Source organism: Camelina sativa, chromosome 10 (assembly GCF_000633955.1).
Source record: "Camelina sativa cultivar DH55 chromosome 10, Cs, whole genome shotgun sequence".
In the NCBI taxonomy this organism is placed as follows: Eukaryota; Viridiplantae; Streptophyta; class Magnoliopsida; order Brassicales; family Brassicaceae; genus Camelina; species Camelina sativa.
The window spans coordinates 10,929,443-10,944,671 of record NC_025694.1 but is presented as its reverse complement, the minus strand read 5'-3'; the positions used below and the strand labels follow the sequence as shown (position 1 = coordinate 10,944,671).

General features: G+C 38.9%; 5 protein-coding genes, 1 long non-coding RNA gene and 1 pseudogene across 8 annotated transcripts in view; 3 read left to right on the top strand and 4 right to left on the bottom strand.

Moving 5' to 3' along the window:
- Positions 497 to 2,178, bottom strand: LOC104718412 (probable disease resistance protein At4g19060). 3 transcript variants are annotated; one of them, XM_010436163.2, is made up of 2 exons: positions 2,092 to 2,178; positions 497 to 1,767 (listed from the first exon to the last, which is right to left on the bottom strand). In XM_010436163.2, exon 2 carries the CDS (start codon positions 1,748 to 1,750, stop codon positions 683 to 685), a length of 1,068 nt encoding a protein of 355 aa, XP_010434465.1. In that variant the 5' UTR covers positions 1,751 to 1,767; positions 2,092 to 2,178; the 3' UTR covers positions 497 to 682. The 3 variants fall into 3 exon arrangements, with proteins under 3 accessions (XP_010434465.1, XP_010434464.1, XP_019086535.1); XM_010436162.2 differs by lacking the exon at positions 2,092 to 2,178 and adding an exon at positions 1,997 to 2,088; XM_019230990.1 differs by lacking the exon at positions 2,092 to 2,178 and adding an exon at positions 1,997 to 2,084 and having other exon boundaries at positions 497 to 1,887.
- On the bottom strand, positions 1,955 to 3,673 carry LOC104718407 (cadmium-induced protein AS8). The gene is made up of 4 exons (XM_010436155.2): positions 3,571 to 3,673; positions 2,966 to 3,212; positions 2,556 to 2,780; positions 1,955 to 2,257 (listed from the first exon to the last, which is right to left on the bottom strand). The coding sequence occupies exons 1-4, from the start codon at positions 3,571 to 3,573 to the stop codon at positions 2,223 to 2,225; spliced, it is 510 nt and encodes a 169-aa protein (XP_010434457.1). The 5' UTR covers positions 3,574 to 3,673; the 3' UTR covers positions 1,955 to 2,222.
- On the top strand, positions 3,761 to 4,672 carry LOC109126974. Its single transcript, XR_002033680.1, has 2 exons — positions 3,761 to 4,440; positions 4,564 to 4,672. It is a non-coding gene; the product is annotated as an uncharacterized LOC109126974 (long non-coding RNA).
- LOC104720246 (disease resistance RPP13-like protein 4) lies at positions 5,048 to 6,457 on the bottom strand. Its single transcript, XM_010438184.2, has one exon. The coding sequence runs from the start codon at positions 6,455 to 6,457 to the stop codon at positions 5,048 to 5,050; it is 1,410 nt and encodes a 469-aa protein (XP_010436486.2).
- LOC104718408 lies at positions 6,523 to 9,297 on the bottom strand. The gene has a single exon (XM_019230986.1). The coding sequence runs from the start codon at positions 8,970 to 8,972 to the stop codon at positions 6,615 to 6,617; it is 2,358 nt and encodes a 785-aa protein (XP_019086531.1). The 5' UTR covers positions 8,973 to 9,297; the 3' UTR covers positions 6,523 to 6,614.
- On the top strand, positions 10,248 to 14,681 carry LOC104720245 (annotated as a pseudogene).
- The window catches only part of LOC104718409, a 4,536-nt gene continuing 3,984 nt past the window's right edge, over positions 14,678 to 15,229 (top strand). Inside the window, exon 1 of the mRNA XM_010436158.2 lies at positions 14,678 to 15,212. Within this exon, the coding sequence (XP_010434460.1) occupies positions 14,993 to 15,212 (220 nt within the window). The 5' untranslated portion in view covers positions 14,678 to 14,992. The remainder of the gene's footprint in view (positions 15,213 to 15,229) is intronic.

Sequence of the window (15,229 nt, the reverse complement as noted above, 5' to 3'; positions counted from 1 at the left end):
AAGTATTTTTTTGAAAGATCACTATATTCTTAGAGCAATGATCACATTTCATAAAAAAAGAAAATTTTAAAATAATCGTTTAAATCCAATTTTTTGAACATTACTACTACAACTTGTAGGTATATGAAGAGTGTCTAAAATTTAGAAACGAAATTACATGATTTATGAACTCTTACTTAAAACCTAAAGTTTGTGATATTTTCAGATATATTTCTAATAGGATATGTTAAAGATGGAAAGTAATTTTTTTTTTAATTATGGTTCAATGAAGTTTCTCTTCTTTTAACTGGAAATCGAAATGAGTGATTGGTTTTTTTAGACGCATAATTTGATTAGTAGGAATTCTAATCGACAGATAGTGACCTCAGTCTTGTTATGAGATTTCTAATCACCACAGACGCACCTATGACTCTTATATATCATTATTTATTCTAGAGAGGCATTTGTACTATATGAAATATGATTATAAGGGTATGTAGGTAACATACTTGAAAAGTATTATCTTAGAATTTGACACATTTATACTGAAACTATTTACATTCTTTATTTTCAAATGTCAAAGGTTTACACTCCCATAAGTCACAACTATAACAGTTTTCAGGACAATAAAACAATTTTAAATAGTAATCCTCAAATGTATCCTTATATTACAGAACAATTTGTAGATACATTGCTTTAGAAGTTAGAAGCTTTTCTTCCTCTCCATGTCTCCGGTTTCATCCATTTTCACAGGCTCAATCTTCGCCAGCATTCGAGCAGCTAAAGGAATACCACAAGACTTGTCCATAAGCTCTTGTTTGAATCTTCCGGGATACCTCGGTTTCACTTCTATCTTCAAGGCTGCTTTTACTGCATCTTTGTACATCTCCCACACGCTCTCTGCATCGGATCTTGGAAACAAATGCTGCAGATTCTCTTCTTCTCCGACTATCTCCTTCGCCAAGCTCTCGTCTCTGCTAGTCATAATCACTCTCCCACCAGACCCTTTAGGAAACCCACAAGAAAGATGTGATCTTTCCTGTTGACTCGTCTCATCATCGAGCCTCTGATCCCACTCGTTGTCTTCCCAAACATCGTCCAACACGATCAGATACTTCTTCCCTAGCAGATTTGAGTGAAGAGCATACAATAATCGAGAGAGCTCCTTCTCTTTAACTGTCTCTTCCTCTGTTTCCCCAGCTTCATCTTTGCTTCTCTTCTCTTCCTCTGCTTCTGTTTTGATGTGTTCAAACATCTCATCTTCAACTCCAAGTGATCTCAAGATCCTCTTCACAACATCTATCTTGGGATCTTCGTCTTCTTTTGTTTCTTTGCTGTACATAGACACCCATATCCTCGGGATATAAGCTTGCTTCACTTCTTCGTTGTTGAACACATCCTGACACAATGTCGTTTTCCCAACTCCGTACTTCCCCACAATCGCTAGAGTTTTGAACTCTTTGGATTCCTTTTGCTTCAGCAAGAAGTTCTTCAAGAACAAGGTCTCGTTTACGAAACCATGAATTTCGTGATCCGGAAGCTCAGAGCTTGTCTCCACGCAATTCGCCTTAGGCCGCCTTTTTCTAATAGTGGTGCTACTGCTACTGTTGCGAGTTGGTGATGATTCGCCATCTATGGACAGGTTTCCATGCTTAGAGAAAGATCCACTCTGATTTCTCGACAACCATTTTGCATATTCTATATCAAAAGATAACTTGATTGTGTCGAGCTTCTCGTCAATTTCAGATGTAGACTTCTTAGCTTGTTCCATTAGCTCTTCTTGTGTTTCTGAGAAAAACCAAAATGGGAGGAATCTCAGGCTTTCAATGTCTGCAGCTTTCACTTTGGGGTGACACATATATAAGTATACATGTCAAAATTGTATATACTCAGTCGAATTATCTTTCTCTGCAAATTATTTATCCCCAGAAGTAAGGAATAAAAGCAAATGGAATTAGAAAAAAAGGAGAAGACAAAAAGAGAAAAGATATTATTTGATTAAGGGCAAAGCATAAACCTGTGGTGTAACATTAACTACACTTCTGGTCTTTTTTTGTTTTGTGAAACAACTACTCTGAACTGTCTATGAATGCTATTGTTCAAATTCCTAACCTCTTATACATATCTCAGTAACTGTAAGACACAAGTGCTTCAGGGTTGGTTCTGATTTGTGCTGAATATTTAACAGTCACATTCACATATGCCAATCATAGTAACAATCTAGAAGTGTGTGTCTCGGATGCTTAAGATCCTCGTGGTGATTTGTTGTCCTCTGAACCTGCAAAGAAAAATGATATATTTAATTGTTCTTTATACACTTCGTTCTAAATAATATAGGGATTTACAGTGAATAAACATTTCCAATCTAGAGATACATTAGCATGCGACTATAAGAGTGTTGGAGTGCAAGTTAATTATGTCTAATATAGAGGCAAGCAAATGCTCAGACCAAAAGCCCTGATTCCAGCTTCTATTTTGATGTACTAAGACTAACTTATCTTATCAATGACAACAAAAACGGATAGAGAAGAATTTGCACAAGGGTATAGCAAAATGTAAAGACTAGTTATATGTACCTTTGCGGACATGGAGAAGATGACTCCCAAATCTTCCACAATCATGTGAAATGAACAAAGGGAAACTTTTAATGTCAAACTCATAATCTATGTGAGGCTTCTTGTTAAAACCAGAGCACATCTCAATGACTTGTCTCTGCAACCCCCCAATTTGAGGCATGAAATCATAGGTTGAGAGATTTTTACCAAACAACTTGAAAGCGCCCTTTCTAGTAGCTTCCACAGCTGAAGAGAAAAATATGAAAAAGTTCAGGAGACATATCATTACTAACATGAAAAGTGCATTCATGTTGCATAAAACCTGAATTGTAAGAAACTTCAGAAATAAAAGATTTACTTGGTATTGTGAATACATATATATGAAGAAATGTGTGTGTGTGAGCGAGAGAGAGAGAGTAGATAGTAAATACTGTTATAAGGAACAGCAAGAAGAAGATTTGTGGGGAGACCAATGCCGAGACCAGCAAGTGTAATGCCAACACTAAAACCAATACCGCAGCCTGCACCTACATAACCAATGACCTCAGGGCCAAAACCAGGTCCCCATCCGACACCACAACCGATCCCAATCCCCATACCCCAAAAAGCTCCATAAGTAGGATGAACAGGATTCCATTTCTCATATCTCCTAAATATACCTTTCATGATCATCAAGACCTGAACAAAGTAGTAAAGATTTGGATAAACAGAATAAGTTAACATTGACCCACAAAATGATCTTTCAATACCCACTGGCCACTGAACTTAAAACAAATCCAATGCACATTGAATTGAGAAGCTGAACCAATGTGGATATTCAACACTATCACCATCACCAACAACACATAAAGCTTCTATCTTTCTAACCTATTCTCTCAAAAGCCGCATAAAATTCGAACTCTTGTCAAGATCAGGAACCATCCAACTAAGTACTAATCAATAAACCAATCCCAGCTGAAACCTAGGAAACAAAACTTGGATAAACCAAAGAAACAGAACAATATCTACAAAAAGAACAAAAGTTGTAAATTTGTACCATTAATTAAAATGGATTTGCTATTTCAATTCGTCTCGCTTGTTTCGATCTTTCCCTTCTTTGTTCTCACCTTAATTCGATCCCCCAAGTGCAAACAAACACTAAGAAGTAAGAACCAACCACTCATCGAAGATAAAAAGAAAACCGGACCGGACAGACATAACCGGTATAATATGAATTCGGTTTACTAAACCAAAGTACGGCAGCATATAAATCGATCTTCTCAGTGTATATTGTTTCCTTCCTCCGGCAGCGTTCGATGTCTGGTTCTCGCAGTCCGGCGTTCTAAACCCTAAAAAGTTGTCCAGATTCGTCACCACCAGTTACTCGAATCTGGAAGGCTGGATCCAAGAAAGTGGTAGCACACGATACTGTCTGGTGGTGATAGTGACGATATCAGTGAGGGATGTGTGACTAAGAGTGTATCATGTATTCTGAATTGGTTTTGCTGAAATCTTTGCATCTGACATTTCTTGCTGAATTTGTCTGCTTCTGTTTGGTGCGAGGCTCAGTTGATCGTATTCCATCTCTTTGACATACATCAGGAGTTTCTCGTAAGGCAAGGATCCTCGATTTGCATATCTCGCAGATGGCACGATCTATCATCTATGCACAAGCTTTGAATGATGGCAAAAGAAACTGTGTTTGTAATCCGTGTGGTGGTGGATTCTATTAGGTGTTCATTATCTTCAGGGAGGAGGAGCCAATCAGGTTGTATTTGGTATGCATGCATATATTGTATGTACTAGCTCAGACAATCGCTGAAATATAGTCACCGTATGACAGAGTTGTTCTTGCTCGTGACACATGCACTTCTGCCACTTCAGTTCCCTGAAACTGAGGAGCCAATTGAGTAATCTGTCAAACCTGGTATCTTTCTTTTCCAACCTCCTCATGCTTATTAAATTTTAAATTCTTACCATTAGTAATTTAATACTCTCTTTGTGATATGAAGAGCCGATTGATTTAACAGTATACACGAATGTTTTGTAGTATTTATAATGAACTTTGCAACGACTATCGAACCACTTTGAGAAAATTGGAAGAGTTGTTGTCAACTACTCAACTGCGTACACATATATTACCATGAGTTTCTTTCGTACTCTGTTATACTTTTTAGTTTTTTTACTTGTATTGTATGGTGCTGACTGCTGAGAATTATTTTCGAGTAAATCACTTATCATAAAACCACTTTATTGTAAATGAAACACGCTTAGCTATACAAATATATTGTTCCTTAACAAATCCGATTATTCAACACAAAACGGAGATCTACTGTCTTTCAATCCGAAAACACCCACACCCCAAAATTATAGCATATAAAACAGAACTATAAAACAACACAATTATAAAATACTTCAAATTCTCTCACAAGTATAGATACCAAATCAATTAATTTACCGAACATTCTATCAGGTTGCTCCGGTTAGATTAGATTGCTCCCGTACACCGTTGGACCTGTCTGTGTTCGAGCACATCATTGGTCGTCTTGGTCGGATCTCCAGATTCCATTTCCATCGCAGGGAGTGAGACTAATTTTTGGACAGTCATACTTCTCAAGAAATGTCAGATTTGGGAAGTAGAGTTTTTTCACCTCAATCCACCCGATCCTTAGCCTGGGGAGTGACGTGAGACGTAATGCTTCAACAGAACATTCTGTTGCCTTCTCCGGCAAGGCACCAAAACCCTTGAGCAATCTTCCTCCTCCAATATGAAGCTTTTTCAGGTGAAGCAGTTTGTGGGGATGAATCCAAGTGGGAAGTTGTTCGTGCGGAAACCGCTGCAGACTCAGCTTCTTTAACTGATCAGGAAGACTCTCAATCTTTTTGAAATCATCAGGCTTGCCAGCACGGACTGTGTTTAAATTCTTCCTCCATGTCACCTTCAAACTTGTCAACGCTTTGAGCATTACAAGATCCTCCATCAATTGGTGCACACCGAGATCATCCCTGTGTATTTCAATGCTGAGCTTTCTTAGCTTCTTCAACCTCTTCAGCAACCTCATTGTGCACGCAACACCCTCATAGGCGGTGTCACTAACCACAAACCCCTTGAGAACCTCTAAATTGTTCAGTGAAGCCAACCTCATGGGAATATATTCCAACATATAGCATCCAGTCATATCCAAGTAGACCAGACTGTGGAGTGACTCTATCTTTTCTGGAAGTTGCGTTAGGTCAGAGCACTCCCTGAGGTCCAAGACGATCAGCTTGTGTAGCTTACAAATTGAACGGTTGAGCTTTCTAATGGTTGAGATCCCTTGAAAACTTACGAGTCTCAGGTTCGTCATAAAAGTCAAATATTTCATAATCTCAGGATTCGGTACCTCGATGATTCGCTTCTGAGTTCTTTCCCATCTCCCCAAATAGAAGACACGGAGTGACTTGAACACAGACTTTTGTAGCGGTTTGGTTATAAACTCCGAGAACCATTTGAATGCGAATCCCGGGTATCTCTCGGAAACGTTTAATACAGTTTCGATTTGATCTGGTGATTGCATTTTCTTAGCTTTTGCCTCTAGCTGCGCTGATGACCCCTCCACAAGGCAGACCTTTCCCAAACCTGATTGTCTCATGCTTGGCCTCTTCTGTTCATGATAGATATCAAAAAGTCCAATCTTCTGTGAGAGATGAATAACTGAAGAATGCACGAAAGGGTTCATCTTATAGCTGCTTGGAGCCACTTTGCGCCTCTCTTGGACTGGTTCAACCAACTTTTTGTCAGTGAATACTTGAAGAGCTTCTCTCACAGATTCTCCAGCTCCTTCAACAGGAATAAACCCCTCTCCTATCCACCAATACATCAGCATCGTCCTATGAACTTCTCTGTTCTCCGGGAAGACAGCGAAACTCAAAAGGCACAATTTTTTCTCAATCTCAAACTCCATAAATTCCTTTTGCACTTGTCTGAAAGCCTCGAATTTGGTGAGAAGTTGTGCATTTTCGTGGAGGCCGGGTAGGTATACAATGCGTTTGCCATTATTATCTCCGAAACTGTCCTGAGAATGAGAAAATAATGATAATGATTTCTGTCTTGTTGGCTTGTCAGGCAACTGGGGAACTCTGTTCTAAATAAATCAAAAGCCAAACAAAATTTATCAATTCACCACCTCTGTTGAGTTGAGCTGCATGTTGTTTAGAATCACAATGCTTTGCTGCATAGCATAGCATCTCCACCCACACTTTGCTCACTACTTCCCACATTTTCTTATTGCTTATTTCAATTTCTATACGCTGAAGCTCCTTCGTTAGCATGCTCGCTTGGGACAGAACAGACTTGCTTAGATACCCTTGAGCATTCTCATTTCTCTGCCCATCCGCCGCCTTATAATAATCTAAAATCGCATTACATGCCATCTTTGCATCTTCTGTACCTTCAACAGGGGTCCTCGCAAACACCTTTTGAAATCTTTTGATTTCTGCTATTGCGGCTTTGAATCTTGACTTATCAATTCCTGAAACTGTTGACATCAGAGTAGGCTTCACGATCAGAAGGTACATCATATAGTCTGAAAGGGTTTTGCTGAACACTCTGTTGTCCTCATATCTTGCATTGTTGTCGTCTGTTTGGTGTAAGAGCTCAGTAGCAATGTGCCACACCAGGATGCTCTGATCGTAATCCATGTCAGTAACATATGGCAGCAATTTCTCGTAATATTCATCGACTTTCATGTAGCGCAGAATCCAGCCACCTCTAGCTGAATATATATAGCTGGAACTCTCTGAGCCAAGAACAAAGCGGCATTTATTCTGAACCTCCTTAAATATGAGTTCCCAAAGTTCCGCGGTGAGGCGTTCTCGAGATGTAAATATGAACTCATCTAGCTGGTCCGGAATGGCAAAGAATTCCCAGAGATACTTGATGATCGAAGGAAGTATAAAGCAGCTTCTAAGAAAAATCTTGAGAAGAAGGTCGACAACATACATTACCCGATTCTCGATGGACAGGTAAGCGATGTATAGATTTATCTTCCTACAGATGAGATTTAAGGCTATGTAAAGGAGGACTGTTTCTCGGATGATGATACCGATGGCACGATCTATGTACAAGCTTTGAATGGTGGTGTCAAAGTTTTTGTGTATGTAACCCTTGGTGTGGTGGATTCTTTTTGGTTTTATCCTTAGCGAGGAGCCAATCAGGTTGTATGCATATACGTACTCAGACCATCTGCGGAATATGAAGAGTCGGTCAAGTACCATCATGTGAGAGGGATATTCTTTCTCGTCACACTTGCACTCTTTCCACTTCAGTTCCTTGAAACGGAGGAACCAAGTGAGCATATCGTCAAACAAGGTATTATCATCGTCCACCTCGTCCTTAGGCTTACTCAATCTGGCAAAGGTCCAGTCGGATATACAGAACATGAGGATGGAAATGAAATCAAAGGCGATTCCACCAAGGATCAAAGCATAAGTAAGGCCAACATCAAAACCATCATATTCATCTTTCCTAGACGTCTTGAAGACATAGAGGGATGCAAATAGGCATCCCAAGGATATAAAGCGGAAATTAAGCCCAGTCCAAGTGTGAAGGATGTCAACTTTGGTGAATAGTGTGCCATAGATGAAGCTGAGCTCTACCTCCAGAATACTCAAAGCTTCAACCGCCTCCAGTGACTGAAAAAATTCCTTGCTCTCTGTCCAGTACTCAGAGCTATACAGAAAATCAACTACGAGACCTCTGTAGATATTGAAGTACTTATAACCATATTGAATAGCATGGAGCTGTGTTATAACATGTGGCCTTACTTCACGTTGCCTTTCCTCTGGCTCCTCGACCCTGACAAACTCACTATGCTCTCTTGAAATCTTCCTAATTTTGTATTCCTCCATGAATCTCGAGTAGTCGATTCCAGGTTCGGGCTCCCCAGGTATCAATTTCTTGAACCTCTCGAGACTAGCTGCACGCATTGCTCCTATCCTCTCAAAATACTTGATGACTCCAGCCATAAGCATGAGGTATGTTGGTTTCCAGAGCCGGTTGGGTATTGATAGCAAGAACACGTAGAGAGTAGCAATGAATTGGCACATTAGACCAAACAAACTCCTGAGCCAGAGCTCATTATCCTCCAGAGCAAGAGCTGTGATTGTGTCAGGACCACCAAGGTGCAACAGAAGGAACATTGCCCAGAACGCTACGAGCTCGTTTGTCTTGGGCGACTCGTGTGGTTCAGGCTTGTCTCCTGAACTATCTGAGATTTGTCCGACGGCATAATCAGCCGACCAATTGGCTAATAGGTAAGCAGACCAGATGAGAAATGGAATAAGTCCTCTTTGTGTTCGTTTTCGATTTGGTGAGAGAAGAACAAGGATTGCCTGAAGTACAAGACTGAATATGACAAGACCACGGATGTTCCATTTGTCCCACATATCTTTCACTGCCTTCGGTATTGCCTCCGCCATCTTTCTGTTTCTTTTTTTTTTTGGTTGCGTATCAGCCAACTGGAACTGGTTCCTACCTTTTAAGAGAACTGGTTCTCAGTTTATGGCAAAGTTTGGTTTGGTTTGGTTTGGTTTTCACCTTAGATGCAAAACACTGCTAGAAACGAGTCAACTTAATTATATAAGTTTATAACCCGAGCAAACAAGTTGGCTCAAGAATTGCCAATTTGACCAATAAATTATTTATTAAAACTCAGAAGATCGGCCTATAGTAATACTTAGACGAGGCCACCAGTTAAATATTTTAAAAATGAATAAAAGACTCTTGGTTTTATTTGTTTAGGTTTGTTTTGTGATTGATATCGGCAATCACTAAAAAAATTTGTTGACTCAAAGAGTTTTTAGTCTTTTTGTAATCTGTTTTTCCTTACCGGTGACTCGGTGAGATATTCTGGACCATGTTTCCGTTATGTGTTTCATCAATGACAGTTGTTTTACTAATTTTTAAGTTTTAGCATCGTTTCTACCTTTACCGAATAGTTGTGGTCATGATTTTTTAATAACCTTTTATTTTTAAAAGGTTAATTTTAAGCCTTTTAACCCTCAAAAGGTTGTCATCATGATTATGACAATCATGATGTTTTCAAATAGTTGTGAAAACATTTTATATTCATACAAAAATAACCTTCTAATTTTCAATGGGCAAGAATTAGCCTGAAACCAACTACAATAAAAACTATCAATTGGCAAGAATAAAAATTATATACATTGAACTGAACCGAAATTTTTTATTAGAAGTTTTTCTATTAATGTATAGTAAAATCTCTATGTTCCTTTGGGGACATCCGATAAAAAAAAAAAGTAAAACTTCTACAAATTAATACTCGTAAACTAATAATCAATTTAAATTAATTTTTTTTGTTGGTTTCAAGTTGGGCCAACAGAATATTTAATATAATTCGATGGGATAATATGATATTAATTTTTGTTTGAAAACTTTGTATGTGGTCTATTTAATACCATAAATTAATAATTATATAATCTTATATATAAAAGAAAATTTAGTAAAATATAACTCTACAATTTGCACTAATTCTGATTAGATTTTATTTCTAATATTTTTATTGCATCAAAAATGTTGGTGTTGTTTTCTAGACATGATAATTATTTTTCTACTTGTTTTTTGATCTAGAAAAATACTAATACCTCTTTTTAAAAAAACGAAGTTAGTCAAATATTTTATAAATGAATAGTAATTAATATATCTATAATTTAATGAAATATTTTAGTTCTGAGATTGTTAATTTATAGATGTATACATTTATAAAAAGAGTAAACGCAAAAGAGCTCAAAAGTCAAAACTCTAAAAACTTACCAATGGTTTAAAAATGCATAAAGCAGGAGGAGCAAGTAGACACCTTGTAAAATGGTTTCGGATTTCGAATCAGTTTGCTGTCAAATGCAATATGAGTCTCCAACTAAAGTTTCCTTCCTACTCGCTGACTTTAGAGAACTCAGCAGTTTGTTCAACTCTAGCTAGCGAAGGTCTCCAACATCTTATCTGACTTTATCATCGGACTCGGAGTGGGAGATGTATCTCTTGATTGATGTGCCTGTACATAAAAACGTTTTTTTCAATAATTGTAAAAGCAAGTGCAGGCCTACGATACGACCTTGAATAAGCTAAACTATATTCAATATGTTAAACTACTTAATATAGGAAGTCATTGTTTATTTTAAAAATTTCTGTTAGGGAACCCGCGAGCAAAAAGGTTGACTTGAGTTGAGACGAGTAGATCTTGATCAGACGACGAAGAAGGCAGACAAAGCTAAACCCATTTCCCAAAGAAGTCAGATAAATTCTTCTGAGCGCAATAGCTATGGGTACTCTCGCTTTCTTCTCCTTTCTACATTTTCTGATTTTCTACGCCTTTTAGCATCTTTATCTATATGACTGCCTTTGAACAAAAAAAAATATATATCTATATGACTGCCCATTTTCAAATTGATTAATAAATCTTCGCTCTGCGCTCTTCACTAATTTAGTTATCTCAGAACCTATACATTGCTGGGCTTCCTACGCAACTATTATCATGGTCCAAAATTGGAACTTTTGAGTGACCAAAATCTAGGGAAACCTTTCATAATTGTATAGTATGCTGCTGTTACATTATACAAGCTCTATAATGCATTCTTTTATAACATATTCCAGATATGGCTTCCGCTGAACTACGCCAAGCTGCTAAGGATGAGAAGTTGTGTAATATGATACTGGAAACAATGGGTGGTGATGGTCCTCAAAGAGTTGTACTGGCTGGGAAATCCGGAATCGGTAAGACGCGGCTGGCAAGGAATGTGGGTAAGTATGCAACAGAAGAAGGCATGTGCTACCTCACCCTCTGGCTGAACCTCAACGAGAAGTTTGACGATGAAATGTCGCTTTATGAGAACATAGCTTTCCAACTTGATGTGTATGTTACGGATGATAAGAGGGAGAAGGACAAGAAAGACTTGCTAAAGGATTTGAAGCATAAGATCATTTTGGAGCTCAAGGACAAGAAGAAGAAACACACTTCATCATATGAAATGGTGCCGTATCTTCTGTTGATACTTGATGACGAAGGAAACAAGACCAGTGAGGACAAAGTGATGAAGGATTTGGGACTGGAGAGTTTTCTTGCACAGTACAAACCTCTAAAAATTCTTCTTACAAGAAGAGTAAGAGACGAAAAAACTACAAAGCATGGTGGGGAAACTGAATCCGCTGACATGGAAGAGCCACATGATACAAGGGAATGTAAGTTCCATACCACAGATGTGTCACAAGCTTTAATCTGCACCCTTACCGAGGATAACATGCATGATTTATTTGCATCGCTTACCATTCATGAAGGGAAGTTGCTTGAGTTCCTTGAAAAAGCGTGGAAAATTGATGAGCCATTGATACATTCTGTGGTGCGAAAAAGCAGTAATTTGCCTTCTGCAATCGTTGTGCTAGCCAAGTCCTTAAGCTGCATCGCTCATCAGAACTCTTTTAAGAGCCTAACTACAAAACAAGAGAAGGTTTTAAAGGAAATTCTATCCCCCGGTGAGCCAGCCTACTCAGTTTCAAGATATAATAAATCTATTCTGCAACTTGCTTATCAGCTGCTGGAAACCGATGATACATTAAAAAGTGCCATTGTTGATTGTTTTTGGCATAGCTTGGACCTTTTTAAGCATTGCGGCTGTATTCACTACAATGAACTGATCACACATTGGATACTTGAAGGCTATTTTGATCCCATTCGATCTATTAAGAAGTCTTATAAGGATGGTCATGATATTTTGTTGGAACTTATAAACCGTGGTATTCTGAAGATACAAACGGATGATATGGTTGTACCAGAGATGGCAATGAGCGATATACCTGATCTTCGACATCATGGGTTCTTAGGCAGATCCCGGCTTCGATTTGCGAGGGTTTATGGTGGTGACAAGAACAAAGGTCTAGGGAAAATAATCCAGATAGATGATATGATAAAAACAGTACAAGCAAATAAAGGAGAAAATATTTGTACAATTCTGATGGGTGGAAACCGTCTGCGTCGTGAAACACCTTATAAGTTCTTTGAGCAGCCACAGATGAAAGATCTTGAAGTACTAGGTCTTTTTGATCCCACAATGGAAGATTTTATCCAGTCTTTTAGAGAACTCAAGCAACTCCGAGTTCTTGTGATCAGGAACTATGATCTACTGCCAAATATAGAGGAACTCAAGGGTCTACGAAGGCTAGAGGTTCTTGAAGTTTCTGGTGCTAGCTCTGTGGAAACTATCTCTGATGACTTCTTTGAAGCATTGCCGGAACTTCAAAGTCTGAACCTCTCTGGACTTCGGATCATATCTTCACCTTCCAGCATTTCTCAACTGAAGTATCTCCATACTCTCATCTTAGAGACTGTCTTGTATTGGAAGATTTGCCAGACATACAGCATTTAGACAGGCTCGAGGTTGTCGACATCCGTGGTGCACGCAAGCTAAGAACTTGCTTTGAAGAAACCACAAGCAAAAACCAAACCTTTTCTCGTCTTCAGCGGCTTGTGCTCCTTGATTTATCAGAGAGCAAGCTAAAACGACTACCAATATTTCATGACCCTGCGGTTGCTGCCAATCTTAGCTCCTTATCGCGGCTCTCATTGTACAACTGTAGCAATTTAGTAGAACTGCCCAATCTTCGAACCTTATCAGGTCTCCAAATTCTCGATCTTTCTAGGATGACCAACTTGGTGGAAATTGCGGCAGTATGCTTCGAGCAGAAAGAGGAACTAAAAATTCTTAATATGTCAGGCACAAGTTTTACCAACCTTCCGTCCACCATCTCCGGTCTATCCAACCTCAGACAACTCCTCCTGAAAGACTGCTCCAACCTAGAAACTCTACCAAACATCAACGGACTCACGAGCCTTGAAGTCTTTGATGTTTCTGGGTGCACTAAGTTGCATAAAATTGAGGGATCCTTCAAGTACATGTCTTACTTGCGGGAAATTAATCTCTTTCGCACAAGAATAGAAACCTTACTGGAGTTGCCAGAGAATAGCAGTATCAGTTGTTCAAAGCTAGTTGTCCTGGCAGATTCAAGAAGATTGATACATGAGACTTGGAGACAGGTAAAGGAAGACATAACAAATGGGATTTATGAGAGTCTAAGCTCTCATGATGTTGTCGACAGAATTCACGAAATCTCAAGAAAGGAGAAAGGACGTCTAGGTGAACTTTGGGACTTTGATTGTCCTGAGAAGAAAGGTCATCGCAGGGAACATTTTTACAAAGGTCATATATACACGGATGTCTATCAGAACATAGCACCATTTCTTGATACCAAAAGTTGTCAAGAAGTCCTCAAGATCCAAGGATCTAATGGCGTAGATGAAGATAAGGAAACCTTAGCTAAAGTTGAGTTTGTGGCTATTGTGGACAATACAGCGGCAAGTCTCTCATCAGTATTTAATGATTTGAAGTCAGTGAAAGGTTGTTGGCTGGAGATGTGCGCGGATATAGAAATCCTTTTTACTGGAGTAGATGAAGAACGTCTCGGAAACCTGGAGACTTTGTCAATTACCAATCTTGGACTGTTGGAGAGTATATGCAGCAGCAGCTTCAAGAATCTCAAGAATCTAAGCCTAGATTGTTGCCCGCATATTAAAACGCTATTTCCTGCATCCGCGCTTCCCACCAGCCTAAAAGTCCTGAAAATAAAGTTTTGTGAGAAGCTGGAGAAAGTGTTTGAACAAGAAGTCGAACTGCCTAATTTGCACACACTGTGCCTTTACGAGTTGCCTGTGCTATCTGCTATCAATGGATCGCTGCCTAATCTGAAGACATACAGTAAAGAAAAATGCCCGAAGCTGGAAACTTCAGAAGATGATCTATGTTGTCTGGTGAGTCCAATGTTATGCATACCACTACTCTCAAATGTGTTTTTGATCTTCAGTTCCTCTTGTTCGTGTTACTGATGTGAAGTCTACAAGTAGATAACAATCTTTCACCAATTTTTGTGGTTACTTCTGTTTGCAGGACTTGGAAGCCGTCTAGTGCAACGAGGATATGAAAAACTACAGGGGCAGAAGAAGCAGAGCTACGGAGTATTCTCTCCCTGGATCCTTTCCCTAATATTTACTATGTTCCCTCTTTCTCTGTATGTGTGTTTGTATGTGTGTGCGCGTGTGTGTGGATAATGAATTTGATTTTTTACTCGTTTGACTTCAAGAGATCTGTTTAAAAATATACTCTAAACACTTTTGGAATCATTTCTACAAACAAGTTATTTCAATAATGCAGAGGGCTATGTTCTCTGTCGTTTCCTCGTCTTTAACACAAAATAAGACCAAAAGACCAGCAGTTATCTGTAGGAAAAGACTACAAGCTTCAGATATATTAAACAAAGAAAACCCTTCACACGTCCCAAGAATGGCTTGGGTAAAAACTCAATGGCAGAAGCAAAGAAGCATTCCAGAGAGCAAACTATTTTTCCAGAAACGATCTAATCAGGAAATATAGGAGAAATGGTGGAAGTGATTCCCAAACAAATCAAAGATGTTTGGGACACATGGAATATTAGGGGAATGATAATCCTCAGTCTCTCGCTTCAGACAATTCTCATTTTCTTTGCCCCCCTCAGAAAACGAACGCCCAACAAGTTCCTGATCATGCTCTTGTGGTCCTCGTATCTCTTGGCAGATTTGTCTGCGAATTTTGCGGTAGCACTGATTGCGAAGAACCAAGGTAAAGACCCTAAACCC